General features: G+C 47.2%; 15 protein-coding genes across 15 annotated transcripts; 7 read left to right on the top strand and 8 right to left on the bottom strand.

Moving 5' to 3' along the window:
- The first annotated feature begins 615 nt into the window (after positions 1-615).
- E1B28_008849 (uncharacterized protein) lies at positions 616-1,651 on the top strand. The gene is made up of 4 exons (XM_043153683.1): positions 616-765; positions 815-914; positions 971-1,021; positions 1,075-1,651. Exons 1-4 carry the CDS (start codon positions 760-762, stop codon positions 1,485-1,487), a joined length of 570 nt encoding a protein of 189 aa, XP_043008968.1. The 5' UTR covers positions 616-759; the 3' UTR covers positions 1,488-1,651.
- Positions 1,502-2,768, bottom strand: E1B28_008850 (uncharacterized protein; the record flags this gene model as incomplete). Its single annotated transcript, XM_043153684.1, has 7 exons — positions 2,568-2,768; positions 2,418-2,519; positions 2,325-2,370; positions 2,189-2,278; positions 2,005-2,139; positions 1,759-1,956; positions 1,502-1,702 (listed from the first exon to the last, which is right to left on the bottom strand). The coding sequence occupies exons 1-7, from the start codon at positions 2,747-2,749 to the stop codon at positions 1,502-1,504; spliced, it is 954 nt and encodes a 317-aa protein (XP_043008969.1). The 5' UTR covers positions 2,750-2,768.
- A 460-nt stretch (positions 2,769-3,228) lies between these two features.
- On the top strand, positions 3,229-4,602 carry E1B28_008851 (uncharacterized protein; the record flags this gene model as incomplete). Its single annotated transcript, XM_043153685.1, has 4 exons — positions 3,229-3,823; positions 3,892-4,307; positions 4,365-4,503; positions 4,562-4,602. The coding sequence occupies 4 exons, from the start codon at positions 3,229-3,231 to the stop codon at positions 4,567-4,569; spliced, it is 1,158 nt and encodes a 385-aa protein (XP_043008970.1). The 3' UTR covers positions 4,570-4,602.
- Positions 4,603-4,727: 125 nt separating this feature from the next.
- Positions 4,728-5,567, bottom strand: E1B28_008852 (uncharacterized protein; the record flags this gene model as incomplete). Its single annotated transcript, XM_043153686.1, has 5 exons — positions 4,728-4,753; positions 4,803-4,925; positions 4,978-5,082; positions 5,143-5,326; positions 5,442-5,567. The coding sequence occupies 5 exons, from the start codon at positions 5,565-5,567 to the stop codon at positions 4,728-4,730; spliced, it is 564 nt and encodes a 187-aa protein (XP_043008971.1).
- Positions 5,568-5,709: 142 nt separating this feature from the next.
- E1B28_008853 (uncharacterized protein) lies at positions 5,710-6,834 on the bottom strand (the record flags this gene model as incomplete). The annotated part of the gene is made up of 3 exons (XM_043153687.1): positions 5,710-5,945; positions 6,008-6,151; positions 6,207-6,834. 3 exons carry the CDS (start codon positions 6,832-6,834, stop codon positions 5,710-5,712), a joined length of 1,008 nt encoding a protein of 335 aa, XP_043008972.1.
- A 157-nt stretch (positions 6,835-6,991) lies between these two features.
- E1B28_008854 (uncharacterized protein) lies at positions 6,992-9,065 on the bottom strand (the record flags this gene model as incomplete). The annotated part of the gene is made up of 10 exons (XM_043153688.1): positions 8,601-9,065; positions 8,492-8,544; positions 8,363-8,438; positions 8,093-8,307; positions 7,982-8,024; positions 7,766-7,927; positions 7,468-7,714; positions 7,353-7,419; positions 7,225-7,293; positions 6,992-7,168 (listed from the first exon to the last, which is right to left on the bottom strand). The coding sequence occupies exons 1-10, from the start codon at positions 8,959-8,961 to the stop codon at positions 6,992-6,994; spliced, it is 1,470 nt and encodes a 489-aa protein (XP_043008973.1). The 5' UTR covers positions 8,962-9,065.
- E1B28_008855 (uncharacterized protein) lies at positions 9,066-10,401 on the top strand. Its single transcript, XM_043153689.1, has 5 exons — positions 9,066-9,291; positions 9,354-9,434; positions 9,486-9,699; positions 9,755-9,855; positions 9,911-10,401. The coding sequence occupies exons 1-5, from the start codon at positions 9,227-9,229 to the stop codon at positions 10,287-10,289; spliced, it is 840 nt and encodes a 279-aa protein (XP_043008974.1). The 5' UTR covers positions 9,066-9,226; the 3' UTR covers positions 10,290-10,401.
- Positions 10,402-11,143: 742 nt separating this feature from the next.
- E1B28_008856 (uncharacterized protein) lies at positions 11,144-15,816 on the top strand (the record flags this gene model as incomplete). Its single annotated transcript, XM_043153690.1, has 21 exons — positions 11,144-11,483; positions 11,536-11,633; positions 11,687-11,935; positions 11,994-12,424; positions 12,483-12,645; positions 12,693-12,795; positions 12,850-13,006; positions 13,062-13,128; positions 13,187-13,277; positions 13,338-13,447; positions 13,505-13,596; positions 13,647-13,857; positions 13,905-14,149; positions 14,202-14,293; positions 14,346-14,540; positions 14,591-14,772; positions 14,825-14,906; positions 14,964-15,127; positions 15,185-15,325; positions 15,379-15,443; positions 15,492-15,816. Exons 1-21 carry the CDS (start codon positions 11,171-11,173, stop codon positions 15,814-15,816), a joined length of 3,576 nt encoding a protein of 1,191 aa, XP_043008975.1. The 5' UTR covers positions 11,144-11,170.
- Positions 15,817-15,889: 73 nt separating this feature from the next.
- Positions 15,890-16,508, bottom strand: E1B28_008857 (uncharacterized protein; the record flags this gene model as incomplete). The annotated part of the gene is made up of 2 exons (XM_043153691.1): positions 15,890-16,159; positions 16,218-16,508. The coding sequence occupies 2 exons, from the start codon at positions 16,506-16,508 to the stop codon at positions 15,890-15,892; spliced, it is 561 nt and encodes a 186-aa protein (XP_043008976.1).
- Positions 16,509-16,660: 152 nt separating this feature from the next.
- Positions 16,661-17,455, bottom strand: E1B28_008858 (uncharacterized protein; the record flags this gene model as incomplete). The annotated part of the gene is made up of 3 exons (XM_043153692.1): positions 16,661-16,966; positions 17,041-17,251; positions 17,316-17,455. 3 exons carry the CDS (start codon positions 17,453-17,455, stop codon positions 16,661-16,663), a joined length of 657 nt encoding a protein of 218 aa, XP_043008977.1.
- A 100-nt stretch (positions 17,456-17,555) lies between these two features.
- On the top strand, positions 17,556-19,833 carry E1B28_008859 (uncharacterized protein). Its single transcript, XM_043153693.1, has 10 exons — positions 17,556-17,667; positions 17,721-17,868; positions 17,924-17,941; positions 18,001-18,096; positions 18,151-18,177; positions 18,238-18,335; positions 18,391-18,399; positions 18,454-18,957; positions 19,006-19,149; positions 19,207-19,833. Exons 1-10 carry the CDS (start codon positions 17,648-17,650, stop codon positions 19,499-19,501), a joined length of 1,359 nt encoding a protein of 452 aa, XP_043008978.1. The 5' UTR covers positions 17,556-17,647; the 3' UTR covers positions 19,502-19,833.
- Positions 19,834-19,942: 109 nt separating this feature from the next.
- E1B28_008860 (uncharacterized protein) lies at positions 19,943-22,214 on the top strand (the record flags this gene model as incomplete). Its single annotated transcript, XM_043153694.1, has 11 exons — positions 19,943-19,962; positions 20,015-20,688; positions 20,739-20,881; positions 20,932-20,973; positions 21,017-21,315; positions 21,370-21,578; positions 21,637-21,725; positions 21,795-21,860; positions 21,919-21,960; positions 22,013-22,047; positions 22,103-22,214. The coding sequence occupies 11 exons, from the start codon at positions 19,943-19,945 to the stop codon at positions 22,212-22,214; spliced, it is 1,731 nt and encodes a 576-aa protein (XP_043008979.1).
- On the bottom strand, positions 21,881-23,243 carry E1B28_008861 (uncharacterized protein). The gene is made up of 6 exons (XM_043153695.1): positions 23,104-23,243; positions 22,898-23,040; positions 22,776-22,840; positions 22,673-22,723; positions 22,088-22,615; positions 21,881-22,034 (listed from the first exon to the last, which is right to left on the bottom strand). Exons 2-5 carry the CDS (start codon positions 22,911-22,913, stop codon positions 22,283-22,285), a joined length of 465 nt encoding a protein of 154 aa, XP_043008980.1. The 5' UTR covers positions 22,914-23,040; positions 23,104-23,243; the 3' UTR covers positions 21,881-22,034; positions 22,088-22,282.
- E1B28_008862 (uncharacterized protein) lies at positions 22,983-23,978 on the top strand (the record flags this gene model as incomplete). The annotated part of the gene is made up of 5 exons (XM_043153696.1): positions 22,983-23,254; positions 23,309-23,472; positions 23,529-23,650; positions 23,698-23,887; positions 23,941-23,978. The coding sequence occupies 5 exons, from the start codon at positions 22,983-22,985 to the stop codon at positions 23,976-23,978; spliced, it is 786 nt and encodes a 261-aa protein (XP_043008981.1).
- A 95-nt stretch (positions 23,979-24,073) lies between these two features.
- E1B28_008863 (uncharacterized protein) lies at positions 24,074-24,835 on the bottom strand (the record flags this gene model as incomplete). Its single annotated transcript, XM_043153697.1, has 3 exons — positions 24,074-24,253; positions 24,302-24,615; positions 24,667-24,835. The coding sequence occupies 3 exons, from the start codon at positions 24,833-24,835 to the stop codon at positions 24,074-24,076; spliced, it is 663 nt and encodes a 220-aa protein (XP_043008982.1).
- Positions 24,836-24,899: the final 64 nt, after the last annotated feature.

Raw genomic sequence — 24,899 nt, forward strand, 5'->3', positions numbered from 1 at the left:
ATTATTAGGGATTTACTGATTACTCGGCGGGAAGTATCAGGAACAGGATTGATGCTGACAGCTACTGGCTATTGCCACGATTGCCAGCGGGAGCTGTGATATCCAAGCATCTACAGTATGGCATTCTGACCAGCGAGAGGGATTTTAACGCTAACGGTATTTAATATTGGACTCCGTACTGGCATACCTGAGAGAACCCTGGCAACGTACAGTAGTCGCGTTCAAAGTTGAAACAGCTACTTTGTAAGTCTGTAAGTCGGCCCAGCTGTAAGTGCCAAACAACTGAAAAAGGAAGGTGATTAGTAAGACTGCCGCGCGACACGTTTGAGGTTTCCGTGAGCTCCCCCCCACCCTCCACTGCTTGCTGGGACTAAGTTTTGGGCTTAATTAGGACAAATCGACTAGCTTGAACTATTATGAGAAAATATAGAGAGTTTTAAACTCAAAAACGGTAGAATGAACGCCTGACGTATTGAACTGGGGTGGGCATTATCTTTTCGAGCGAGCTGGGCTGGCGCGGCAGTCTTACTAATCACATTCCTTTTTTGGTTGTTTAGCACTTACAGCTGGGCCGACTTACAGACTTACAAAGTAGCTGTTTCAACTTTGAACGCGACTATATAGTGCTCTAAGCTGGGATGTTACAACCACGTGTCCGTGACACACGTGACCTTGCGCGACGCGTGTACTGCAATAATCTCCTCTCCTCTGCGCCATGTAACTCTAGAATTCACATATCTCTTACAACTCACCTTTACCATGACGGTAAGGTCAGGTTGCTCCTAATGAAAACACTATATCTCTCATTCAACAGGACCTTACATTTTGTTACCTCCACATGTCAAAATATGATCTCGCAGTCATAGATACTCTTGAAACGACGGAGTACATCAAGACAGACCTTGCAGACGACGGTTCGCAGATTCATTTAAGATCACCCGGTTCATTGAAATAATGCACTACATTTCAGAGCTCGATATCCCAAGTTACATGATCCCCCCAAATCCAGAGGATGCTGATAGTTCGCTGATTTTTTTATGTCATCGGTCTCAGCTGTACTCATGTTTGTTACAGTGCTTCCTTCTCAGGTACACCCATCCTATCCTTACGGGAACCCCACAAATACCAAACACCCCGCGGCGAAGCCAAGGCCGCCCTACGACCCAACATCGCGTGCGCTATATGAGGACATGGGGTACGAAGGAGGAGGTGTGGCTGGTGCACTTCGTTGGAAGGATATGGCACTCGAGGTACTGCTCCCTACTGATGAGGCAAAGGAAATGTCTGAGAAGGCTGCCAAAGCTCGGAAAATGGCTAGTGGTGCTGGCAATCATGGTCAGCAGCCTCAACCACCACCTCCTACTCTCGCACAAGATGATCATACCGTCGAAGAGGAGGAAGAAGGTGAAGGCGACGAAGATGAAGACGAAAATGACGAGAATGAAAATGATGATGAGGAGGAAGGAAGTGAGGAAGAGGAGGAATGAATGATCATGTAATGTTATCCTCTGGCCGTTACCGTAGTCACCAATGTTTCGCCTACGTGATCCTGCAGCAAATCTTTGGGGTCGCCCTCTTGTTCCACAGACCATTCGTATGCTTCTAACAGAATCGTGTCGGTCAAGGGAACAGAATAAGAAGCAAGGACTGAAATTATGTTTGCGACGCGAGAAATGGCAATTCTTGTGGAATCATCGATGTTCTGATTCGGATGAGAATTGTAAGATACAACGTAGAGCAAAGCAATGGCAACTTCACATCGTTTCGATTTGAGTATACTGCCTCCGCGTCAAACCCCTCCTCGCCCTCACGTTCGTTTTCTTTTACATGCTTGCTTATCCAGATATACCCATTCAAGCCCAGGATTAAGTCGACACCACATGGAAGAGAAATGAAATGAGATTTGAGTCGGCGAACCAGGTTTGGGGGTACAGTGATCAATTGACCATTCCGAAGCTTTCAAGAGATTCAGGACCATCACCGCAAAAAGATTCGAAAATTTACCTTCCCATAACTCAACGATCGAGTATGAAGTGACATGGTGCCATCGCCGAAAAAGGCCTGTACTTCCGCTACAAGCAAGTCACCCTCTTCAAAAAACATTCTCATCTGAAGCTCATCGCTTTCGAGTTTCCTTCGCTAAAAGCACGGTTAGATCGACAACAAAGGGAATCTACGCGATCGTTACCTGAACGCCTCCTGGTAAGTTGACAGACGATAGCATCAAAACCGCCTCTTGCCTCGAGTTTGCCTCAACTTTCCATCTACGAGCCTGAACCTAATCGTGGTTGAGTGCAGGTGTTGTCGTGAAATTTGAAACATACCTCAGTGATCCTCCCGACAACCAAGTCACCGACTTCTGGGTTATACCTTCGGATACTTAGACGCGTCTAGACCTTGCGCGAGAGAAAACTCACCTCGTTCGGACTGGCCTCACTGTTATCAATTTGTTCACCCTTTCTACGACACCCGCCACAGAAGCGATCACCTCATCATTGTCGACGTATGTGCCATGGCCTCTGATGTTCATGAGATCAAGAAAATGCACGTACTTCAAGAAAACATACCTCATGTAGGCCTGAGCAGACGTAAGAGATTCGCCAGGCCAGGCTAATTTGAGCTCATCGCTTTCTAAGAACCCATTCTCATCGAGGTCCATTTCATCCCCGTCTTCTTCGAACACCGGCGTTTTAAAAGTCTCTTGATACTGAGGAAAAGAAGTAAACGCTATCATCTTGAAATCTGACATGGCCGAGGTTCAACACGGCAGATTGGCAAAATATATAACTTAATCAATATTATTGATTATATTCCCACACGCGAAGGCAGATCCCACATTCAATCATGTAAGAAATTAAAGTACTCAAGACCTAGTCTAAAATCTTGGAGCATGTCCCCTCGAAACCATCACAAAAAGGTGTATATGTGTACTTACTGTAATTACGAGCAATCAGAATCTTCAAACTTGGCCCGGGACTTGTGTTAGATGATAGATCTCCAATTAGTCTCTGGATCTGGAAGTGAGCTGTCGTTGCGACTCAATGAAGAGAGTTTGTATCACGAAGCTTGCCTACTGCTCGCCGCTTTGAGATCGCAGTGTAGATCTTCTGCATGCTTTCGAGATGCCTCGCTGGTTGAAGAGAATTCCTGGGCCGGCGTTTGGCGAATATGGGACTTGCTTACCAATTCCAACGGCGCTTTGTGGGTACCTACTACCAAACGCTCCTCATGCTTGTTGAAGACTACAGTAGTGGCAGCGAAAGTGAAGGCGACTCACAGGTAGCTCCTCCGAAGCAACCTAATCCTCCATCCAAAAAATCCTCATCTCTAGTATTGCCACCACCAGGGCCTACCGTCAAGGCGAAAAGAAAAGTTGCAATTGGGTTACCTACTCTGAAACCTGCCGAAGATGAACACGAAGATGATGACAGACCAGCACCCAAAAAATTCCGGCCATCACCTGGTGCAGGAGCATCGTCGTTACTGTCGATGCTTCCCGCACCAAAGCAGAAGATAGTCAGTCCTGCAGCTCCCGAACGAGTTTTGGGTGGAGGAAAGGGTCCTGGGCTAGTTTTCAATTCACGACCACGACCTCCTACAGAACCCCCTCTAAACGATTCAGATGAGGTAGATGGGATAAACGAAGAGGAGGCTGAGCAAACCAGCACTCTTTTGAAAGCAGACACTTCTGCAACGTCTATGTTATTTCTCCCACCTTCTCTTGTGAAAGGAAAAGCCAATATCTCCCTTGAAGAAGGGAAGCCACGAGCACGTCCACGGACCACGACCGCCGCTGCTCCTGCGACGGGGTTCTTCTCATTGGGTAAGCTTATCATTCGTTCGATCCACAGGTCGTGAGTTGCACACATGTATAAATCCACCTACTTTCAGGCTCCACCTCCACCTCCACCTCCACATCCACATCCACTGCCTCATCTCAACCGAAAGCAGCCCCGGTGAGCATATCAGCGGCGCCAGAGCTACCTACCTTCGAAATACCCGAACCAACTGTAAACGACCCATATCCGGGCTACTATCAACTCCCCTCAGGACAGTGGGCCGCTCATTCCTTTGAATTTTATGAGAAGTTTAGAAAGAAGTGGGAAAAAGACTATAATACACAGCTTCGAGCGCTCGAGAAGGGTTCTGCAAAGGGTTTCGAAGGCTACGATCGCGGAGACGTGGAGGATGTGGATGCCGCACAACAGATGGAGCGCGCGAAGCGAGAGGTCAAAGAACTAGAGGAAAGGAAAGCAGTTACGAAAATTGCTCAAGGAGAACCTGCGAAACCTAAGATGACCTTGAATGTGAGTGGTCAAACAGGCTTTTCATCTTGTCGATTGCATTACTGATATTGGAGAAAGGCATCCAAGATGAGCGGCATAGCTCGCTCCAGACATCAGCTAGCGACGATGCTCAACGAGGCGTACACAAATCGAGAGGCACTAGAAGAGAAGATAGCCGAGGGTCGCAGAAACCGCAAGGAGGCAGGAAATAAATATGGTACGCTATCTCCTAAAAACTTCGCTGTAGTTATGTTATCTCATTCACTTCAATACAGGATTCTGATATTGGCCTTGTTACGACTCAAGAACAGATGCCAACGGTCGATTTAGTCATATTGACACACCGAGTCTCTGAAATACTACATTCCTATGAGTATATGGCCAATATGCAAAACGAGAAATGAATAATGATACAGGGTACAAAAAGCAGACTTGATAAGATCACTTCGCGCCAGAAGACGAGTATTCTGGATGAACGTCAATAACCTGTTTACCTAAGACTAGAAAAGAGCTCACTAGTCACGGATTTCGTGCCTTCCGAGATAGCATGCTTAGCCAGTTCACCTGGCAGAATAAGACGCACACTGGTCTGAATTTCACGGGAGGAGATTGTGGATTTCTTGGAGTATGTGGCAAGCTCTGCGAGGAGTCTGAGTGAAAAATCATCTCGCTGAGAGAAAAGGCAACGCACTTGAAGCTTCAGTAGCAATACGTTCAAAGATATCATTCACAAAGGAGTTGAGGATAGCCATCGCCTTATTAGAAATACCAGTGTCAGGGTGGACTTGCTTCAACACTAAATAGCGTGACATGTGAGTACAAGAGTCAAACGCTTTTAACAATGTGAAACACGCACCTTTGTAGATATAAGAGCTGTAAGTTTCCTTTCTAGTCTTTTTGCGCTTCTTCTTTTCACCGTCAGCACCAGTGGATGGCTTGCTGCTCTTGCTTGCTGTTTTCTTCGCGGCTTTTGCCCCTTCAATTTTAGCAGGAGCTTTTCCGGCGGTAGAAGCTGGTGCTTTAGAGGCGGTAGAGGCGGGCTGACATGATTTGTCAATAGAGGTGCAGAAGCTTCAAGCAAGTTCAAACCTTGGGAGCCATCTACACGAATAGAGCATTAAACCAGGTATGATGACATGAATGGTAAAGACTTACTGCAGTGAAGGGAATTTGTAGTGGGTGTGGTAGTGGTGGTGGTTGAAGAGGGAGAGGTTGGGCAATCAACGATGGCAAACGCGCTTTAAATAAGTGACCCAAACCACGTGATTCGTGTATGTGCATTGCCACCGTGACCGGTTGACAACCGCGTCGGTCACGAGATAATCTCGGGCTACTCTAGCACGTTTCTCAAACAGAGTCTGGAATCAGATTGAAAACGCGAATAAGTAATCCAAAAATACAATGCAAAGTACAAGAGTGAGATTTATGGCAACTGCACTTGCACCTGCCCCGTCATCCCAACGGTCCCATCCAGTTCATCTTCGCACCACAGAGTGAATACACTCTGGTCGAGTCGGCGGCCATTTATTACAAGCGGGCGACCGACTATTAGAGGGTTTCGAGCACGATAGTTAAACTCCATTAGCTGAGCACGAGGAAAGTGATAGACAAGAGTTTCAAGGAGCATGAGGGCTGTCAGAGGTCCGTGGACAAGACGTTCTTCGTGTGATACCCGTCAACCATTCGGCGCAGCACCAATTTCTAGGAGATTTATAACGAACCTGGATAACCTTCGTGGCCCACAGCGTATTCCTTGTCCAAATGAATGTGATGAGCGTTCCACGTAATCGCAGAGAACCGAAAGAGAGTGGTCAAGGTCGGCTTATACTTAAACGAAAAGTCCTTTGTGGTGGGTATTCCTTTAACTGGCCAACGTCATCAGTTCCCTGCATCGCTGTTTCGCAGCTTTTGTGAACCGACCTTCCCGAGGACCACTCTTCTCTTGTGGACCACAAAGATATACATGGGTTCTTTCCTCAACAAGAGAAGGATCAGCCCTCCCAATCATCAAATATTCGATCTTGTTGTTCACAAATACCATTGGGTTCCCTTTCTCGAACCCCTTCTTCTCCACTGAATTCACCCACGAAGTTGCTTCTACTTTCTCGCCAATGAGAAGTGGCGTTTCCTGATTCCAAGTCATTCTGCCTCCTGCCCACATCCTTCTTGTAAATGGCTCCGGAGGGCCAAAGTCGCCATCGGTAGCATCGGGGCGGAGAAGAGACTCTGGGACATGCTTGTGGAAAAAAGCCATATGGTGACCGTATCCCAGGGGTTGTGACCTTCTCGGCCACAGGAATGGCTGCCTTTGAACACCATCCCGAGTGGGTAGAGTTATGTACATATCGGTTAGGCGTTCGGGATGAAGCGTATCCAGCATTATGGCATGTTTAGGGGATGCAATCCAGTCATCAAGAGTCTGAGAAGATAAGTGTCTCCGCGATAACTTGTGAAGGCATCTTAATGGACCTGAAAACATCGTTAAGCAGTTGCACACTGGTAAGAGTAAAAAGTTGCAGCCGTTGCCTGGGCCCTGTCGGGTGCACATCCAATCGGCAATGTTGGTTACCGAGCCGGAACATCGGCCATGAACACCTCCAGTCTTGAGTCAGGTTTCGCAAGGCAAGGACATACAGACTTATTACAGATAATAATATCAACTAAATAGCTGAGACGTTTGTCTAAGAGAGGCCACGTGAGTAGCCTCATAGTGTAAAATCAGAATCTAACGCGTAGGTATCATGGAGGCTAAGTAAAGAGCCATATCGTGGAAGAACTTCTACCTGGAACTCTTCGAACGGGAAAGCCTCACCGTCAATTGAAAGGCTTCCTTTGCTTGATAAGGGCCTCATTCTATATGCATGAGCCTTGATGTAATTCACCTAGTACTCAAAGGTCAGAAGATCGGCTGAACGATTGAAGGGGCTCGAACCGTTACGTTTTCATTCCAGAAATGAGTTCCGTTGCGACCCTCGTCGAGGGTCAATAAGATTTCACCTCGCGAGGACTGATTTTCATGAGCGCATTTAAACGATATTCTGGTGCGGTTAAATTGGCATAACTCACTCTTCCGCGCACAACGATATCGATCAACCCATCGTCGGGAAGTGAGGCAGGGAAGGCCATATAATCCCTGACCGAGATGTGAGCGCCCTCAAACTACATGGGATGCTGCCCTCACCGTCCAACATATGGTCCCTTGCCCGCGTAGACATATATCGCAGGCTTACTAAAAGTAGTCCACCCTTCCGTGTCAGTGGTAGAGTACTTTGGTTGCAGTAATCCACCCTCCTCTTCGATGATTGGGGGAGACGGAGGGCTGGATTTTTGGTGTTTGCGCATTCCCCGAAAGGTGTCAGATATCTTGGCCTTATTATCTTCAGCTATCCTGTAAGACAGCTCAATATTACAGGACTTTAATCTGATCACTAGGAGAGACCACTGAGCCAAGGAAGTCGCGAAGGAGTGCGAGTACCCACATCCTCGCAGAAAACCATAGAGGAACCTGGTTTCACCCAGCCATCGTAAGTGGTCCGTCCCGACGTCCAAGTCCGCCATCAAACCAACACTCTGGGACATGAACGATATCGAGCTCTTTCCACTCTGTGTAATCAAAAAGAGGTCAACACTGATGGGTTTGCCTGTGGGAAGCTGAGCATGAAAATTACAAGATGTATGATTTGGTTCTACCGTACCCTTGATGGCGTTGATGCTAGCTGCTACGACGTCGAATCCATCCTACAAGTAGAAACGTTGAAATGGCATTAGGGGTGCAGAGTTGGGGGGAAAGAAGCCACAAGTTCAACCTTGATGCCCATCAGGTTTAGTGATAGAGCATTTCCAGATCCTGTAGGAATGGGAGCGACAGCTGTTGACAAGGCTTTTCGTGGTTCCGAATGCTGAGCAAGACCATTCAACACTTCATGTATGAGTCCATCTCCGGACACGGTCAGCAATGCATCGAACGCGTCTAAAGGTAACTTGCTGGCTATTTCGGTAGCGTGTCCGTGATGGGTTGTGTCTGCGAAGGAATTTTTCGAGATAATGTGGATTAATATTAGCTTTGCGGAACGTACAGACGACGTCCAATGTACAACCGGCGGCTCGCAATATGGGCTCCACGGTCTTTGTGAACACTGAAACAGCTTTGCCCTGAAAGGAAGCTTTGTGAGGATTTGCGAGTTGGTTGGAGAGAGTATACGAACAACGCCGCCATACGGGTTCACAAGAACTTTCAAACGTCTGTTCCGCTGAACACCTATACAAATGGGGGGTTCTGAGTGAAAGATCCGGTAAAGGTGAATAGCCATTCACCTTCGTATGCCTTGTCCATGAGCTGCGCGGACCAGTCCTGTGCTGCCTCCAGCGAGGATCCCTCGACTTCCGCTTTCAGACTGGTGAAACTGAGTGGTCCTTTTGCCCTCTTCCTCCAGGTGTAGGCTATCTCCAGGCTCTTGGTATCCCGATGAAAATTACTTGCGACGACATGCTGGAAAGGTATCTCAATGGTTCCTTTTAGATCTTTCCGGCATGCATCACCAAGATGAACGATTAGAAAGTGGAGAGGGGGGAAAGTACCTGTGATAGTAATTGCTGAATTATGAAGGGAACACGACGTGGTATAGTTCTTCCCTGGGACTAGGATATCCACTTGGGTGCTCGTAGTTTCTGACATTGAGCGCAATAGGCCCCAGGAGGTTGACGTTAATGGTAAGAAAGTAACGGCAGCTGCTTCGGCAATCCGAATCCGGTCGGCAGTCGACGTCGTCGTCAATCGTCCTAAGTGTCCATCTTCACGTGTAATGTGCTAGAGAACCAGCCGATACAAAATCTACCGTCGTTCGCCTCATTCTATGGCTTCGGAACTCCGGCGAGGTCGGCCTGACTCTGATTGTCCAGATTTAGCACGCACGGGAATTTGATTGCGGGCAATACTCAACATGACAACGACCGTACATGATATCGCTGCAAAAGGATTTGGGAAAGGCAATGAACTGTACGATCGGTGCGTTTCAAAACCCCTCCAAGGATCCCAATTAGCACACTAACGTACTTGAATCTGAGCAGTGCAAGGCCTTCCTACCAGCCTGAACCTCTTGCACACATTCAAACAGTCGTAAGAGGAGACCCTCCGTACAATGTCGTGGAGTGAGTGGTTCAGTTAATTCTCACAATACGCGATTTCGAATCCCTCTCAAGAATAGGCGCAGGATCAGGCATATTCACCAGGGCTTTACTTTCTCATTCAGACTGGAGCAAGAACATCGAGACCCTCAAAGCAATAGAACCAAGCCTCGGAATGCGCGCTGTCTTTTCGCAAACCGTCACAGACGACCGCGTTTCTTTGCAAGAAGGTACCTTCGACACTACTGGCATTCAAGACGGATGGGCCGATATCATCACTATCGCGCAGGTGTTTCTGTTTGTGGTTGTCTTATCTTCAAATCGCCTGAATTTTGATGTGCAAGGCTTTTCATTGGTGTCCTGACTACGGTCGAGCATCTATCGAATTTGCTCGAATCTTGAAACCGAACGGAGTGGTCGCGTTCATCTGGAATTTGGAAGACAGGTTTACTCATTCTCAAGTGTTCGAGACACCCCGACGACTAATCCCAAATATCTAGGGATGCCGCAGAGTGGGTTGCACAGCTACGTAACCGAATCGAACAACATGAGAACGGAAGCCCTCAGTTCCGGCTCGGTCTGTGGCGAAAGGCGTTCGACACCGCCTCCTACCAACGGCACTTTGAAGCTCCGGAAGAGAAAACCTGGAAATACAGTCTTCCCACCACAGTCGAACTAGTCCTCGATCGAGCCTGTTCGAAAAGTTATATTGCTGTCCTTTCCGAGGAAGAGAAGGCGAAGCTTATTCAAGATCTCCGAAACATCCTTGAGGAAGGACGCGGCAAGAAATGGATGGACAAGGACAAGATGTTATTTGAATATCCTTATAGCACCCTGGTCGTCATCTCCCGTAAGAAAGGGGACAACCAAAATCTTTAGCACAGGTCGGATATGTTAGAGATTTCAGTGTAATATATTGTTATCAGTATGAGCGCTAGTCAATTACACCCAGACGCACCAGGACAGACCAGGACGCGTTTTCTCACCGGCGAACGCGCCTTTTCGTTCTTAGCCTGTCCACCTCTGACAGGTTGAGCCTCACGGTTTTTTTAACTGAAATTTTCCATCATCTATTCGGAAATCATGGCCCCCAAAGTAAATATCTCGTGCTCACAAACTCTGCAGCCCGCTTCAACTGCCTCTGAAGCTGCTGGAGAGGTTCCAGCTAAACTGGTACCCACGCGGAACAAAAACAAAGGTGATAAGAAGCGAAAGAAGTCAAGAAAAAATGTCAGCACATTGAATTGTTGTTGGGTGTTACTAGTGCTCGAAACTCATATCCGGATCCACTACTTAGTCGTGAAGCAGATCCTGAATTCATTCGTCGACGATATCTCTGAGCGCAGTGCCACGGAAGCTTTCAGTGCGTAGAGACGGTCTTCCGTTGCGTTCAGTTGCTCATTCATACCTTTTCAGACCGTGCAACATCAACCATCTCTTCAAGCCAGATTCGAAGGACACCAAGTCCGTAGCCAGCATTTGGCGGCCCTGTCTGTCACCTTGATTACCATGTTCTTTCAGAATACTCGTCTATATAGTGGTATGTAGGAGTCGGATTGGTAGCTATATTTTTCTCTTCTGTGGTGGTAATTACTCGCCATATTGTACCATTGAAATCTCATACTCTACGCATAAACACTGACCGAATGCAGCAATGGGACTTTGTGAATTGTCCTGTACCTTCGCACGTGTGAATAAACATCAACATAATCAAACAGTGCGCGCGCGTCAGGACGGGAATTTCAACAGTCCTCGACGGCATGGCTTCCTTTTCTCCTTCACCGGCTCCTCGTCGTCCAACGCGTCTGAAACAGCTTCTCACTTCTCCGCCAAGGCGTATTCGAGTGGGCAACCCATCTTCACGTCTAGGAACACCGGTGCGCTATTTGGAGCGTGGCCGCGATGAATCCTCCGTCGCTTCAGCAATGGAAGTGGAGGACAGTGGTTCTACTATGTCAGAGCGAACCGCGTCCAAAATGAACATGGACACTCTGTTAGCAAAGTCCGACCAACTGTCTGTATCTTTTTATGCAGACTTACCGATCGAAGTCTCGCAGATTTTGAGGAGTGCTGGTGCGTTATTCGATGTCTGTTTACACGGGATAGATACTGATGACCAAAACAGACTTCATTAGAGAGCTTTATTCGGGTGAAATAGATACACTCACTGGATTTGCGCTGATTGCTTCTGCCCAGACGTGTTTCGCGTGGCAACATTCCCTTGTCTGTCTTTCCTTTACGATCATTTCTCCCTACTTATTGAACCCTTGACTTAGGCAATTAAAGCTATTCCTACGTGCTATATTCTCCCTTGTCCTTGGGACTACAACCAGACAAGCCCACCTTTCCACTGCCTGGTTCCACATGTTGCTGGCCGCGAACCAGGTCTCATCCTGGTTTCTACGACTGGTGAAATTCGCTTTTGGGATAGTATTGGAATTGGTCTTGCTGGTGGCGATCGTTATACGACCACGCAATTGGGTATAACCTCAGAAGAGCTCGTGACGAATTTGATTCGAGTAGATGTGCGTGTCCTACCGTACTCACCTTCTCTCCGCTGAAATGTCACCATCCTTCCGTTAGCAACAAACTTATGTGGCATCTACTACTTCTGGCTCCTTATTCCGACTGATTCTCTCTTCTACCGGTGGAAAGTATCACATCACATCACATCTATTCTCGAAACCAACCCCTCAATACACTCTGACACGCCTTATTCCTTCGATATTCTCCCAATCTTCGTCGTCGTCTAACGGACAGATTGATCTGGAGCCAGGAAACATTAGTGCTCTAGCTCTTGGTGCAAGCACCATCGAAGGTGGGAGGGAAATTTGGGCATTAGTGGACTTTCGGGTTCAAAAATGGGATATGAAACTGGAAGGTTGGGAAGAGATTGCTTTTGACGAAGACATTGCCGGTATCGTTCGGTCGGCTGTGAGAAGGACATTTAGAGATTCGGTTGAAGAGGATGATGCAAAACTGGATCTTGAGCTAGTTGATTTGGCCGTGGACGGGTGCGTTTCCGTTACAAACTAAAAAATATCATCATGCTCTGACGGCTTTGTCATTTAGCGCGAATAAGCTGGTCGTCTTGGTGTCTTATGCTGGGAAGGAACAAAATGATATCATGGCCATGGACCTTGGTGGCATTAAACGGATCTATTCCCTCGTACAACTATCGCTTGTTGGTTCCACTTTCACACCAGAGAGTGTGAGAGGTATACCGTACCAGAGCGTGAGTCATTCAGTACGCCCGGATGCTCTTTTCTTAAATTTCTACAGACTTCTTCGTCAGGTGCTCCTATGCATCCTCGGATTCAGCTCTTACCAGATGGCCTTCTAGTCAGTATACAATTTGGTGACGCTGTGGCCTTGTGCTCCAGAGGCAGGTCTTGAATGAATTTGTATGCCATTTTTTTGCTTATTTCTTCTGCTCCAGAGTCGGACTATCAGGAGCGCCTTGAGCTCAAGTCTGCCTCGGATCGCACGTTCGGCGTGGGTGTTATGCCGTCGGATAGTGTTGTCCTCGTTCTGACCGCAGCAACGATGATGAAAGTGAAAGTCAACGTCGATACTGTACTCACTTTCGATTCGGAGTCAGTCCTTTCGTTAATCGTGGCCTAAGCGACGAAATATATTGACTTGCAGCAGGACTGGTCGGGCGGAATTGATCAAGTCAATCATGACGCAAGCAATTCTCTATGGATCTATCCCGAACGTCAGTAAATTGCTATATGCTCTAACTATTTTTTACGATGTTTAACACTTGGCTTTAGAATCCTCTTCACTTCAGTTTCCCGCCTGACGTGGATGAAGAGAGCTTGATGCAAGGTGCAGAACAGCTCAGTGAAGCTATACTCCAATCAGGTATGGTGATCATAACCCGCAATATTTCTAACTTGTTGAGCCCCTAATTCCTACTCTCAGACCCCTTGCTGGTTCGAGGTAGCCAGGACCTCACCTCTCAACTGAAGGGCCGCAAAGAACGTCTAAGCTGGCTCATCCAGTTCATAAACGACAACCTGGCTCTTTTGAAAGTAAAGATTCCTTTGCGTCTCCAAGCTTTTCTTACTCAACGCGAATGTGAAATCTAGATGTCACAAACTTGTCGTCAGAATCTTTTGATGGATGCAGAAAAATTAACCGCTGCCTTGGATTTATGGACACAGCATAACATACTACTGGCGTGAGCCCTCTCTTCATTTTTGATGGGGACGAGCTACTAATGTACAGCAGTGAAGCACCCCCACACAGCGTCCTCAATGATGCAGTCTACCTCTATATGTCAAATCTCGCGGAGGACGACTACATGAGAGCTTTCTTCCGCAGCCACGTCGGCGTACTTGGCGATTTAATCAAAAAAATACCAGACATAACGCTGAATGCAGCACAAGAGACGAACCGAAGCGTAGCAGAGCTGCTTCCAGAGGCGAACAATGTGTTATTGGTCAGTGAAATGTCGTTCCAAGTTCGCCTTAATTGACGATACATTAGACTGTGCTCAATTCTGCCTTCCGATACCGCGAGGATAATGCTAGATTGTATGGAATCGAATTACCCATGATCGAGCCGTGGACGAGCGAGCAAGAAATCGTCGACGGCGTGCTGGCATTATTTGATACCTCTACAAGAGTTCTAGAGTCTTCCCCGGAAAGGACGGCCGTAAAAATGAGCCATCTTTCCGAGTTAGCAACTGTGTTGTTCACTTGCATACAAGAAAGGCTTGATTGGCTCAAGGGGTAAGTCGTCGTGACAGCTTTACCTGCTTCAACCAAATATCTCTATCACCAGGTCTGGAATCAATGAAAGTGGCCATAGACGCGAATACGACGAGCTGAAGAGTAAATTCGATCATCTTCGACCGGAAGTCCTAGAGACTCTACGTAAGATGAGTTTTTAATGTCAAGCTTTTCCGAGACTCATTGGTGTTTGCAGGGAGGAACAGAGAGGCAGAAAGCGCGTTTAGATTGGCAGAGCAGTATCGAGATTTTAGCTCCCTAGCTGATCTTTGTCATCGGGAAATCGTCTTTCCACCTGAAGAAAATCCGAACGCTGCACGGATACAAACCTATGTTGATCACTTCAAAGAAGAGTTTACGACTGAACTGTATAGGTGGTACATTCAACATGGTAGACCTCTCGATCCTTTACTCTTTGTATATAGCTGACGGGCGTCACAGGCGAGCTTCGTGTGATGTTCGGACAGGAAGTAGCCCACAATGAATATCTCGACAAATATTTCCCCGATAACCCCATCCCTTCTGTTTCGTGGATACATGATCTGGGCAATAGAAGGCATGAAGCAGCCGCCTCGGCGTTGTACCAGGTCTCCACGCAAGAAATCAACTTGGAGACGAAGCATGTATGTCATAATAACAGCGTTTTATGATAAATTGCACTCACGTTTGCTATAGCTGATGCTCAGTATTGGAAAGTTATCTCAACTTGCACACCTTCAAGAGTCTGGAGGAGCGGAAGATTCGGGAATTCTCGATGGTACATCTATTGTTACACAGTTCCGTCTGATCCTTAAGCTAATGGCGCATGGTATAGCTTTCCATGATGATCTCGACTTCGTTAGCGTACACGAGTCATTACTTGATGAATTCAAGGCCGTTCTAAGTAAACTACGGGGCAAACGATCTTTGGATACTCAAGTTGAAACTGTAATCAGGGAGCAGGCAACCACATTGCTGGATAGAAATGAACTTGTGCTGGTGAGTATTACAATCCATCGCCTGTCTTTCTCACATGCGGTAACGTATCCTGGACAGATTTTCAAGAATCTGGTTCGCGATCTTCTTCAAGGGAAGAGTTTGTCGATCGAGGATGCAGTTGACGTTTTGACGTTGAAAGACAATAACGAGACACCGCAAGAGTATGCTACGGCTTTACAACTCCTTTCTAGAAGTCAAGTAAGTACTTGTTGGGCAATGTGTTTCAAGGATGCACTCTGATATCCAGCTAGCTTCCTGAAGCAAGGAAATTATCCGCGTTCCGAACGGTTTGGCGACGAATATATATTCATGACGAGTAAGCTGCTTGACAGTGTGTCTGAACCGTATCTCACGAAAGTTGTAGTTGGGACGCTATTCGAAAAACAACCAATGTTAGCGATGCAGAACTACAAATGAGGTTCAAAAGTACAGCTTTGTACAACACACTGCTCCATGTTCTACCAAAAGCAGACGATCACGAAGGGTACGAGACGGTCCCAGACGTAGCCCTAATCACCCCAACAGCTGAAGAGGTTGCCTCTCGCTGGCCGGGTATGCCTCAGGACCAAATCGAACGCTTAATTCAAGACTATAACCTCGAGTGCGATAAATTAGGAGATCTCGACCTAAGCGATGAATATCATCGCGTCAGAGAATTGGCTGAAGAGGACCTCGCGTGGAATCGTTGAATCGTTGTGGATGGCTTGGGTTGGGTGTATGTATGAGCACAGTACCATAGTTGCTTCAATATACGAGTGTTCGTCATTTTCGCAATGCCGTGCCATCCTTGGAGAGGTTGAAAGCATTGGCCAGTCGCCTTTTGAACCGGTCAAGAGTAGCTCGGGCTGCTAGCACAACGACCGTAACGTTCCGGGTCCGATATGCATGGGTATATTCCTCCAACCGGGGCTTTTCCTGCATCAGCCAGTGCTTGTAGAATTCGGATAGCGCATTCTCCTTGTCCATGACAGAGGCTGTCAAAGGAAGGCTTTCCAAAACAGCCTTCTTACCACTTTCGAATCTAATGTTACTCTGGATGTCAGGATTAGCATAACTCGTCGAAAAGTGCGGAACACATCCTACGACGTACATCCAACCAAAAATACTGATTCAGATCATCCAATTGCTTCCTCTGCAACTTCCACTGAAGCTCGTGGGCACTCTCATTATTTGACGGTTCAGGATCGAATTCAGCCAGAGAGTATGGGTGGTGTAAGAGAGAGGGTGGGGGAGGGGTTGGTACATCGTCATAAATGATTGGCCGCAAATGAGAAATAGGATCTGGTGGGCCTATCAAGTCCCTAAGAGAGCGAGCAGATGCGTGAAGAACTCGGGATGAACGAGATAACAGCCGAGATGATTGTCGCGCAAGAGAAAGCATACTTATTCAAGCTAACAAAAGGGCGCGCGACCTCGAGTCCACATCAACAATCCCGGAATGAGGTATTTAATTAGGGCGTTATATAAAAAGCCTATAGAAGCTCGCGAACGCATTCTACAAAATAAAAGTTATGCACTCGCTACCCAAAAGGTTCAAGAAAAAAATTTCCAGAACGACTTCTTGATTTCGTTAGGGTAAGGAAGCCCGAGGTCTTCCGCCATATCGTCTAGTAGACCTCCCTTTCCAGGTTGTATTGACGGTTCCGTCTTTTGTGATGATGGGGTCTCTTCGGCTGATGGAGTAGCCTCGTCCAACGCGTCCAACAGCATGTGTGAAGGCCCGCCAGCTGCATGTGTCTCCGTACCAGCCACCACAATCAACTTTGGCATATTTTCCTCGCCTTCAGCTACCTCTGCTGGTGCCTGGCTCGAGGAACTCCAGAAGTCTGGAACGTAAGGCTGAGAGTTCAAATTATCAGTCAAATTCGCAAGACATCCCTGGGAGAAACCGGACTGGCGTAGAATCAACGCACAACTTGAATGGGAGGTTCTGGCTCTTCGTAAGACGCATCGGGTATTATGACATGAAATCGTTCTGGAGCAAAAGTCGCAGGAGCTTTTGCTGCGGGAATACCAGGCGCTGGTGCTTCAGCGAAAGACGAGCCTTGACTAAGAATGGCACTAGAGGACAGGCTTTTTTCGTGGTCTTGAATACGCAGCAATAGGTTCGCTTTGTTTCCTGTACTTCATGCCGAAAATAAGATGAGAATGCCCAAGATATATATATTCGAATAAATGAGGTACCTACGGGGATAAACCGCGAGAACGTGCTTCCTTCTTGAGATCAGCGACGGTGAGCTGATCCAAAGGACGATTCAGAAGAACTGTAGAGACAAAGGACCGTGGACTGGGAATGGTACGCAGGAAAGGGCGAATGACGAGCTGCATGGCTGCCAGGAGTACGCGGAGGAAGAACGGAATCGGACTTTTCGGACTCGGGTTACCTTTCTGCTTACATACGCAACTTAAACTTATCGATTTCTCGATTGATTTGCCTCGTGTTCTCCTCGTTTCCTGCCCACAGATTATGACCTGCATTTGACAGGTTCATCAACCAATTCTCCTGCAATCTTCCCGAATATGATCAGTTTGTCTCCTGCGTAAGAACATCACTCTCTTACAGCCTTTTTGCCGACCCTCATCCAATGCCTAGGTCTTCAGCTGGCGGAAATTTACCAAACGCGGGCTTTTGGAACAAGTTCAAACCAAAATCCAAAGAACCTGAAAAACCTCCTCCAATGGCTCTCTCCCGGCAACGTCTACTTACTCTCGCCTTTGGCGAAATGGAAACAATTTGCATGGTAAGTACCTTACACGCTTCGGCCCTCCTCACTTGACTGACGGCCGCTGTATTAGATGCCTAGCTCGTATGCTGTACGTCAATATTTTTATCAACCCGTTTTCCTCAGCGGCATGGCTCAGACGTTTTGAAGGAGCTGGAAGAAGCAGCCAGGAATTGGGCAAGACCCCCACCTGATGCAGCGTTTACTCTCAGAGTTCCAGTTGAATATGCATCTATTCATGCTGCGGTATGTGTCCTTTTACATCGTTCTCAAATCATCCTCTTAATCGAGTTTCTACAGCGTCTCGTTGCTGGTCCATATATCTATGTTGGTTTTCTTCAAGTCTCTGGAGTTTGAATACTTATGGATCGGGTCCTTCATAACCAGCTCACAAGTGAAGACTCGTATCAAATTGCTGCCATGGGAGCACAGGGTATCCGCGTAGAGATTTGTAGTGATGCACCACCTCCACCAGATGAACCTCCGTGAGTGGTAATCCTATTGTCCTCAACCACTGGACTAAATGCTTTCTCCATAAAGCGCACCTCCGTAAGTAATGTATTCAAGAAACAGTATGCATCAAACCGATCCTTTCCCCAACAGTCCCCCTCCCGTCTTGGAAATGCCTGCCACCTTCAACCTCGAGCTCAGCTCAGGTCAACATGTCGCACTCGACACCACGATTAGTTCAGACGAGTTGGACATGGCTCGCATGGAAGACGGAACAACCGTTGACGGGATGTTCTGGGGAAAGCTGGATATAGTCCACGATGGTGACAACCATACCATGGAATTCAGCGGTACACGACTTGTAAACCAGGATCAGTATTCGTCGGAATTCATGTTCGACTCTCGGGTCATGACAAAGCTAGCTGTCGCTGCTAAACCGGCTGCCGCGAAGTGCAACCTCAGCATCCTATCTCCGGTGCAACAATACTGTGACGTCATCTTAACCTTTTCGAACTACTGGAAATTGGGAGTCTGCTGGCCAAATCCAGAGGTTGAGGCCAACAACAGATTCAAGCACTTCATACGCGCCCATCCTGGTGGTGCTCTGGAACATTTTTCTACTCAGGCGGTGTCAACAGCTTTGTATTATGAAGCCATGTATGTCCTATGTCCTTGCTATGTAACACTCATCAATGCCATTTCCAGACCAGATGCTGGTATGCTGGACCCTGAATCAACTGTTAGTCCTCGTAACGGATTCGCAATGCCCTATGACACTTTTGTTCCTCATCTCATCAACGTTCTCGATTCGCTTGGCCTGTCCCTCTATGCTAAAACTAACTTCGTGAAGTAAGACATATCCGTATATCTTCCGCTATCCATATCCGCTGATGTCCCCTTCTTCAGCAACAATATCGCAGCGTTTGCCACGCATAAGAACATCGCCTACAGGTTCCTCAGCCCCAGCAAAATCGCCGCGGCCGTGGATATCACGGTTTCATATGATCCCTGCGTTTTTACAAGGCTTTTCTTGATATGGCGTGGCGTTAGCGATGATGAAGTTGCAATGTTTGCCGAGAGGAATGCTAGTGAGAAAGAAGCGCATAGTTTTAATTGGCGAGAGATCGTGGGATGGGTCGAAGAGTCGAAAGATTCTCAGATGTTCCGTGTTCTGGAGACTTCCGTTTTGGAAATCTCCTGATATGGGTGTTTCTCTTTCTTCTCTTCCTATATCATACACTTGTATCATTTCCCCCTTGCTTTTTTCTGTGGTCGCAAAACACCTACGATATCGGTCATGGACGTCTAGTCATAATCCGTCATCTTCCTCTTGTGGCTGTATTTTTTAATTTCTCTTTATGCTTAATCGTTACTAGTTGTATCTACTGTTTTCTGGTTTGTTTGTCCATCTGCTCATACTCTGGTGCTTTACTGTTATCGATGCTTTTGCTTGGTAGGCTGCCTATATGGGTGTGAAAAGGCATGCCTTTTCACTATTCGAGTGTATTCCAAAGCGTTAAGCGCTGATTGCGCACTTGTCACGGTCTCACATGCTTCGTGACTTTTCGTGGCTTTTGAAGACCAGCGTCACAGACCTTCCCAGCTCATCCACCACAGTACCCAAGTCTTAAATCACGGTATCATGCCCGAGCTATCAAAGTAGTGCGTAACTTGACCTGTAGCTTGATGCGTTTGTTCATAGTTCTACCTCCAGCGAACTGGAACGTGAAGCAAATATCGCTCGAAACCGTGCGATCCTAGAGCAGCTCGAACTCAAGCAGGCCGTCGACGAGCTCGGATTCCCAGAAAAATCCAAACCTCCTCCAAAAACTAAGGCAAAACCTATTCAGCCAACTAAGAAGGCAAAGAAAGAGCAGAGTGAGGTGGAAGGACCTAGGAGACAATCCGCTCGTCTGAGACATATTGTTGACCCCAACGAAAGTCCCGCAAAGAAGAGGAAGCGAGAGGCATGTACATCATATCATCAGTATATCAATAGTTCTGCGAGTTTTCTAACCCTTCTCAAGGCTGAGCTTGAAGAGCAACGCGCACAAGACGCAGAAGCGCGTTTGGAAGCAGAGGAACGGGCTCGGGCTGCTAAACGACCACGGCATGAAGACCTTGATTTACAAGTTCTTACCAAAGATGATCCGGAAGAAGCTTCCTCTCTTTCAGATCAGCTCCAGGCTCTGTCACAGCAACGGAGACGTACTGCAGATCCTGAAGCGTACGTGTATGACGATGACAAAAAGGAGCAAAGGGAGGTCGAAGATCTTCGAAAAAAGCTTCAGAACCTGAAGGTCGTATCCCGAGCGAAGGTCACGCAAGATAGGATATACAGCGCTGCATACCATCCGGAAGTGACGAAGGATCTTATATTCTTCGGAGGTTTGTCGTCCTCTCTTCCTTTACTCTGCCGATCTCTAATCTCTCGTTAGACAAGCATGGTCAGCTAGGTATATGGGATGCACAGGCACTTCCTGTAGAGGTGGATGATGATGACGAGGAAGGAAACTCGGACGACCGTGAAGGTGGAAAGTATTGGCGTCTACAGGTTCACTGGCCCGCGACATCCAAATCAGTGCGTTCAACTAAACCTATCTCCACTCTGCTTTAGCTCAATCTTTCTAGTCGATATCTTCCCTCAAGCTAGACCCAACAGATTCTCATACTGTAAGTTTGAACATTTCCTCGAATTTGGCTAAATTTATTTCAGATTTACACGAGCTCGTACGATTGCTCTGTTCGCACTTTGTCGTTCACCACCGGTGTTTCGCGGGAGGTTTTCAGGTCTGATGATGGTGTTCTTGTCTGTAGTGTCGATCTTCCCGCATCTGGAAACGAAATGTGGATATCGGACACTGCGGGGGGTCTCACGCATCTCGACCTTCGTCAACCTAAATCCAAAGCACGTTGGTATGGTATCGCAGAACTGAAGCAGAAGGTCGGGTGCGTGAGCGTGAATCCCACGAGGCCTCATTTTCTTGCCACCGCTAGTCTGAGTCGGGTGATGCAGTACGTTTCTGTTGGCGATTCATGTTCAACAATGTTTCCGACCTTGTTTGATAGAGTATGGGACGTCCGAAAGTTTCAGACCCTCGTTTCTAAATCAACGCCTATCGAATTTGATCATGAGACGGTGCATCAGTTCATTGATTCTCCGAAGGGGGCTGGGTGCCTCCGTGCAGAATGGCGACACGATAAATCCGTAAGCTCAGCATATTGGGATCCTCGTGGAAGAAGTATTGTGAGCACGAGTTACGATGACGCACTAAGAGGTGATGGTCATTTCTTCTCCCGGTTACTGAAAAGCTCGACTGATCATTCCGCTGATAGTCTGGGATTTCGATTCTTCCGTCTTTGAATCAAACGATAAGTTCTCGTCTTCGCGCCCCGTTCACCGTATTAAACATGATTGTCAAACCGTACGTCGTCTCGATGTCAAACCTTTTAGACTCTAGACTAGTCTTCTGATTTCCGATGCTTCCTTGAAGGGTCGGTGGCTGACAGTCCTCAAAGCTCAGTGGAATCCCAATCCTGACGTCTACCCACACTTTACGGCGAGTTATCCATCACTCCTCCTAGAACGCCTCCTCATTCCAGTCAATTCAACAATAGGTCGGAAACATGCAGCATTCTCTGGATATTTTCTCTAGCAAGGTTCGCGCAATTAGCATCGCTCTCCGAGTTCCCAAGTTGACCGTCTCTGTAGGGTAGTTTGATCGTCAAATTATCTGATCGAACGAAGTGAGTGAACATTCAAAATACTCTTTCTTTACGCGCTCACCTCGAGACCCTGTAGGATCACTGCTGTACAAGCTGTGACATGTTCTCATCCTAAAATTGTTGAGAGGGCAGTCAGTGGAAACGCCAGCGGACGGTGTGTCTTGTGGGCACCAGAGGAGGTTGATTAGCCCGCTGTGCTATCGCATCATGTACATATTATCTACATTCACCTTACATATATCCTTCTACTGTGATATCATGACGATTTGTTGGAATCCAAAGCTGCAAGGTGATCTACTAGATCATCCATTACTGATCTTGTATGCCTGTGACCCGGTGGAGGAGAGGATGGAGTGGATGAAGATTGCTCTAAGGGATGTGCCGGTGCGGAAGACGCTCTTGTCGGTACCAAAACAGATCCCTCAAAACCTGGTGCAATCTTCCGAAGTGCTTCCCGACGCCTTCGCTCCTTCTCGTCATTCCGTGCATTTAAATACGCCTCGCGCTTCACGGTGTGTGCAGCTAAGGTTTCTCTTCTGGAGGATTCCATAGCCAACACGTGAGGTTCTAGAGTGAAAGGATATGCAAACTGTGTCCTGCGAGTAAGGTGGTGACGGTTCCCAAATCAACGGTGTCAGAGACGCACGTATGCTGTTACAGAATCAGGAAGAGGGTGAATATCCGGGGGCAGCTGTACCTGCAGAACGACATTTGGGTCCCTTTCAATGAGGAAGGAAGATTATGATTACCGGTTGAGGCACCCGAAGACTTGGGGACTTGATTAGAGGAACGTTAGATATTGCAGCGTAAGGTGCTTGATTATTGAATTCAGTATTCATTAAGTTGAGAAAGAGCAGAATAATTTGCAGACATTTATCCTGGGTCATGGCGTCTGTAAGCTCGAGCTCACGTCCGTGGCGGTGTTTACCTTGCCTAAAACCACCATATATACGCCAATGTCTGCCTCACAAAACCTCATCGATTCGGCCTTGTTTATATCACAAGGAGCAGAAGCTGCGAGTATCTTTTTACTACCTGTGATATTCAGTCCCGATAATGACATTGACTCGATAGGACAGAAAGTGTACAAAGCTCAACTTACATCGAATTCCTCACCGATTCTCCTCAAGCATAGATTCCAGAAACAGTATCGGCATCCAACGCTCGATGCATCTCTCACTCGTTCTCGAATAGCAGGGGAGGCGAGGACGCTGTTGAGATGTTTACGGTAAGCCTATAAAGTTTGTTTAACTGGATTATTATTTTTTTACCCTACACGCAGGGCGGGTGTAAATGTTCCTGGTATACGAATGGTAGATGCTACAAATGGTGTTCTTGGGATTCAATGGATAGAGGGAGAGAGCGTCAGGAAACTTTTACCTGGTGAGGCAGAAGGAGAGGACAATGAAGAGGTCGATCTTCTACAAGAATATGGAATCTCTATCGGTACGTCAAACACCCTTTCGATGCGGGAGCGGATATAAGATTCGTACTTCACACAGACGAGATCATGAACTTGGTAGGCACGGAAATTGCGAAGATGCACAAAGCAGATGTGATTCACGGAGATTTGACTACCTCCAACATGATGATTCGGCCTATCAAGTCCTCTCAAGCCGAGCTGGTGTGGAAATTCTTGTATTATCCCTGAAAGTTCTCACGATGCTCTAGATTTTGATCGACTTTGGGTTGGCTTTCCAGTCGACTCTTACAGAAGACAAAGCCGTGGATCTCTATGTTCTGGAACGCGCATTTTTATCAACGCATCCGGATTCCGAACCCATGTTCGCGTCAGTCCTTGCAGCCTACGAACAAAGGATGGGTAACGATTGGGCAGCTATAAAATCGAGGTTAGATGATGGTGAGTTGAGCTGGAGTTCTGCAGGATACCTGTATTCTCATATTATCCGTCAGTTCGTCTCAGAGGTCGAAAACGGAGCATGGTCGGTTAAAAAAGCAAGTGTTCTAAAAGCCGACAATCTGTCATGTATGATGCAAACGGAGGCGCTATGATACATTGTTCGTTCAAAAGTGGGACACGCCTGTTTTACGAATCGTCCCGCGACTTGAGCTCGTTCGCTCGATTCCTCATCTCTCTCATCCTCTGCTCGCCAACCAACCGTGCTTCTGATCGTGCTTGGGACAGGTTGAAGACAGCTTCTTGGTGTCTCTTATGAACATAATATGGGTATAGAAATACGCCTGGCGCGATTCCGATGACAAGTGACTTTCACACATAGGTCAACAACTATTTGACGGCGAGAATGGGACGTACGATGACGCCAAACCCAATGATCATGTAGTCTTTCCACCTGTCATCCGGATTCGAATTCCAGTCATATCTTGGATAGGTGTATTTAGGGGCCATTGCTTCCTCTTGGTGTCGTCGATGATAATGCTTGTAATAGATATGGCGCCTTCGAGCCAGTTCTTCGGTGTATGGATCAAAGCTCCCTATACCACCTCTGCGACCTCGTCGAAGTGAATCATACGCTGCGGCTATTGCTTGAAAGCGAGCATGCCGAACCTCTGAGGTAAGAAGTCGACAGGAGGGTGAGTCTGGATGATGGGCACGGACAAGTTCATAATCTAAAAGACAATTGATAATTCATGGACTAGAATGAAATTGTGGAAACTGACATCTGTCTTTTATCTGCTGCTGAGAGGCATTATGAGGAAGGTGGAAAATGTCCCAAGGAGTTGGACGAGGATGAGTAGGAAAGGGAAAGGATGATGAAGAGGAAGATGCGGTGGAAACAAGTCGTGCACAGGCAATAATCCTAAGATGAGAACGGACAGAAATGCCCATGATGACTGTCAAGAGAGAGGTTTCGCATGCCGATGCGGCGGTCAATGTTACGCTACAACACGGT

This window comes from Marasmius oreades, chromosome 5, assembly GCF_018924745.1.
Source record: "Marasmius oreades isolate 03SP1 chromosome 5, whole genome shotgun sequence".
NCBI classification, from domain to species: domain Eukaryota; kingdom Fungi; phylum Basidiomycota; class Agaricomycetes; order Agaricales; family Marasmiaceae; genus Marasmius; species Marasmius oreades.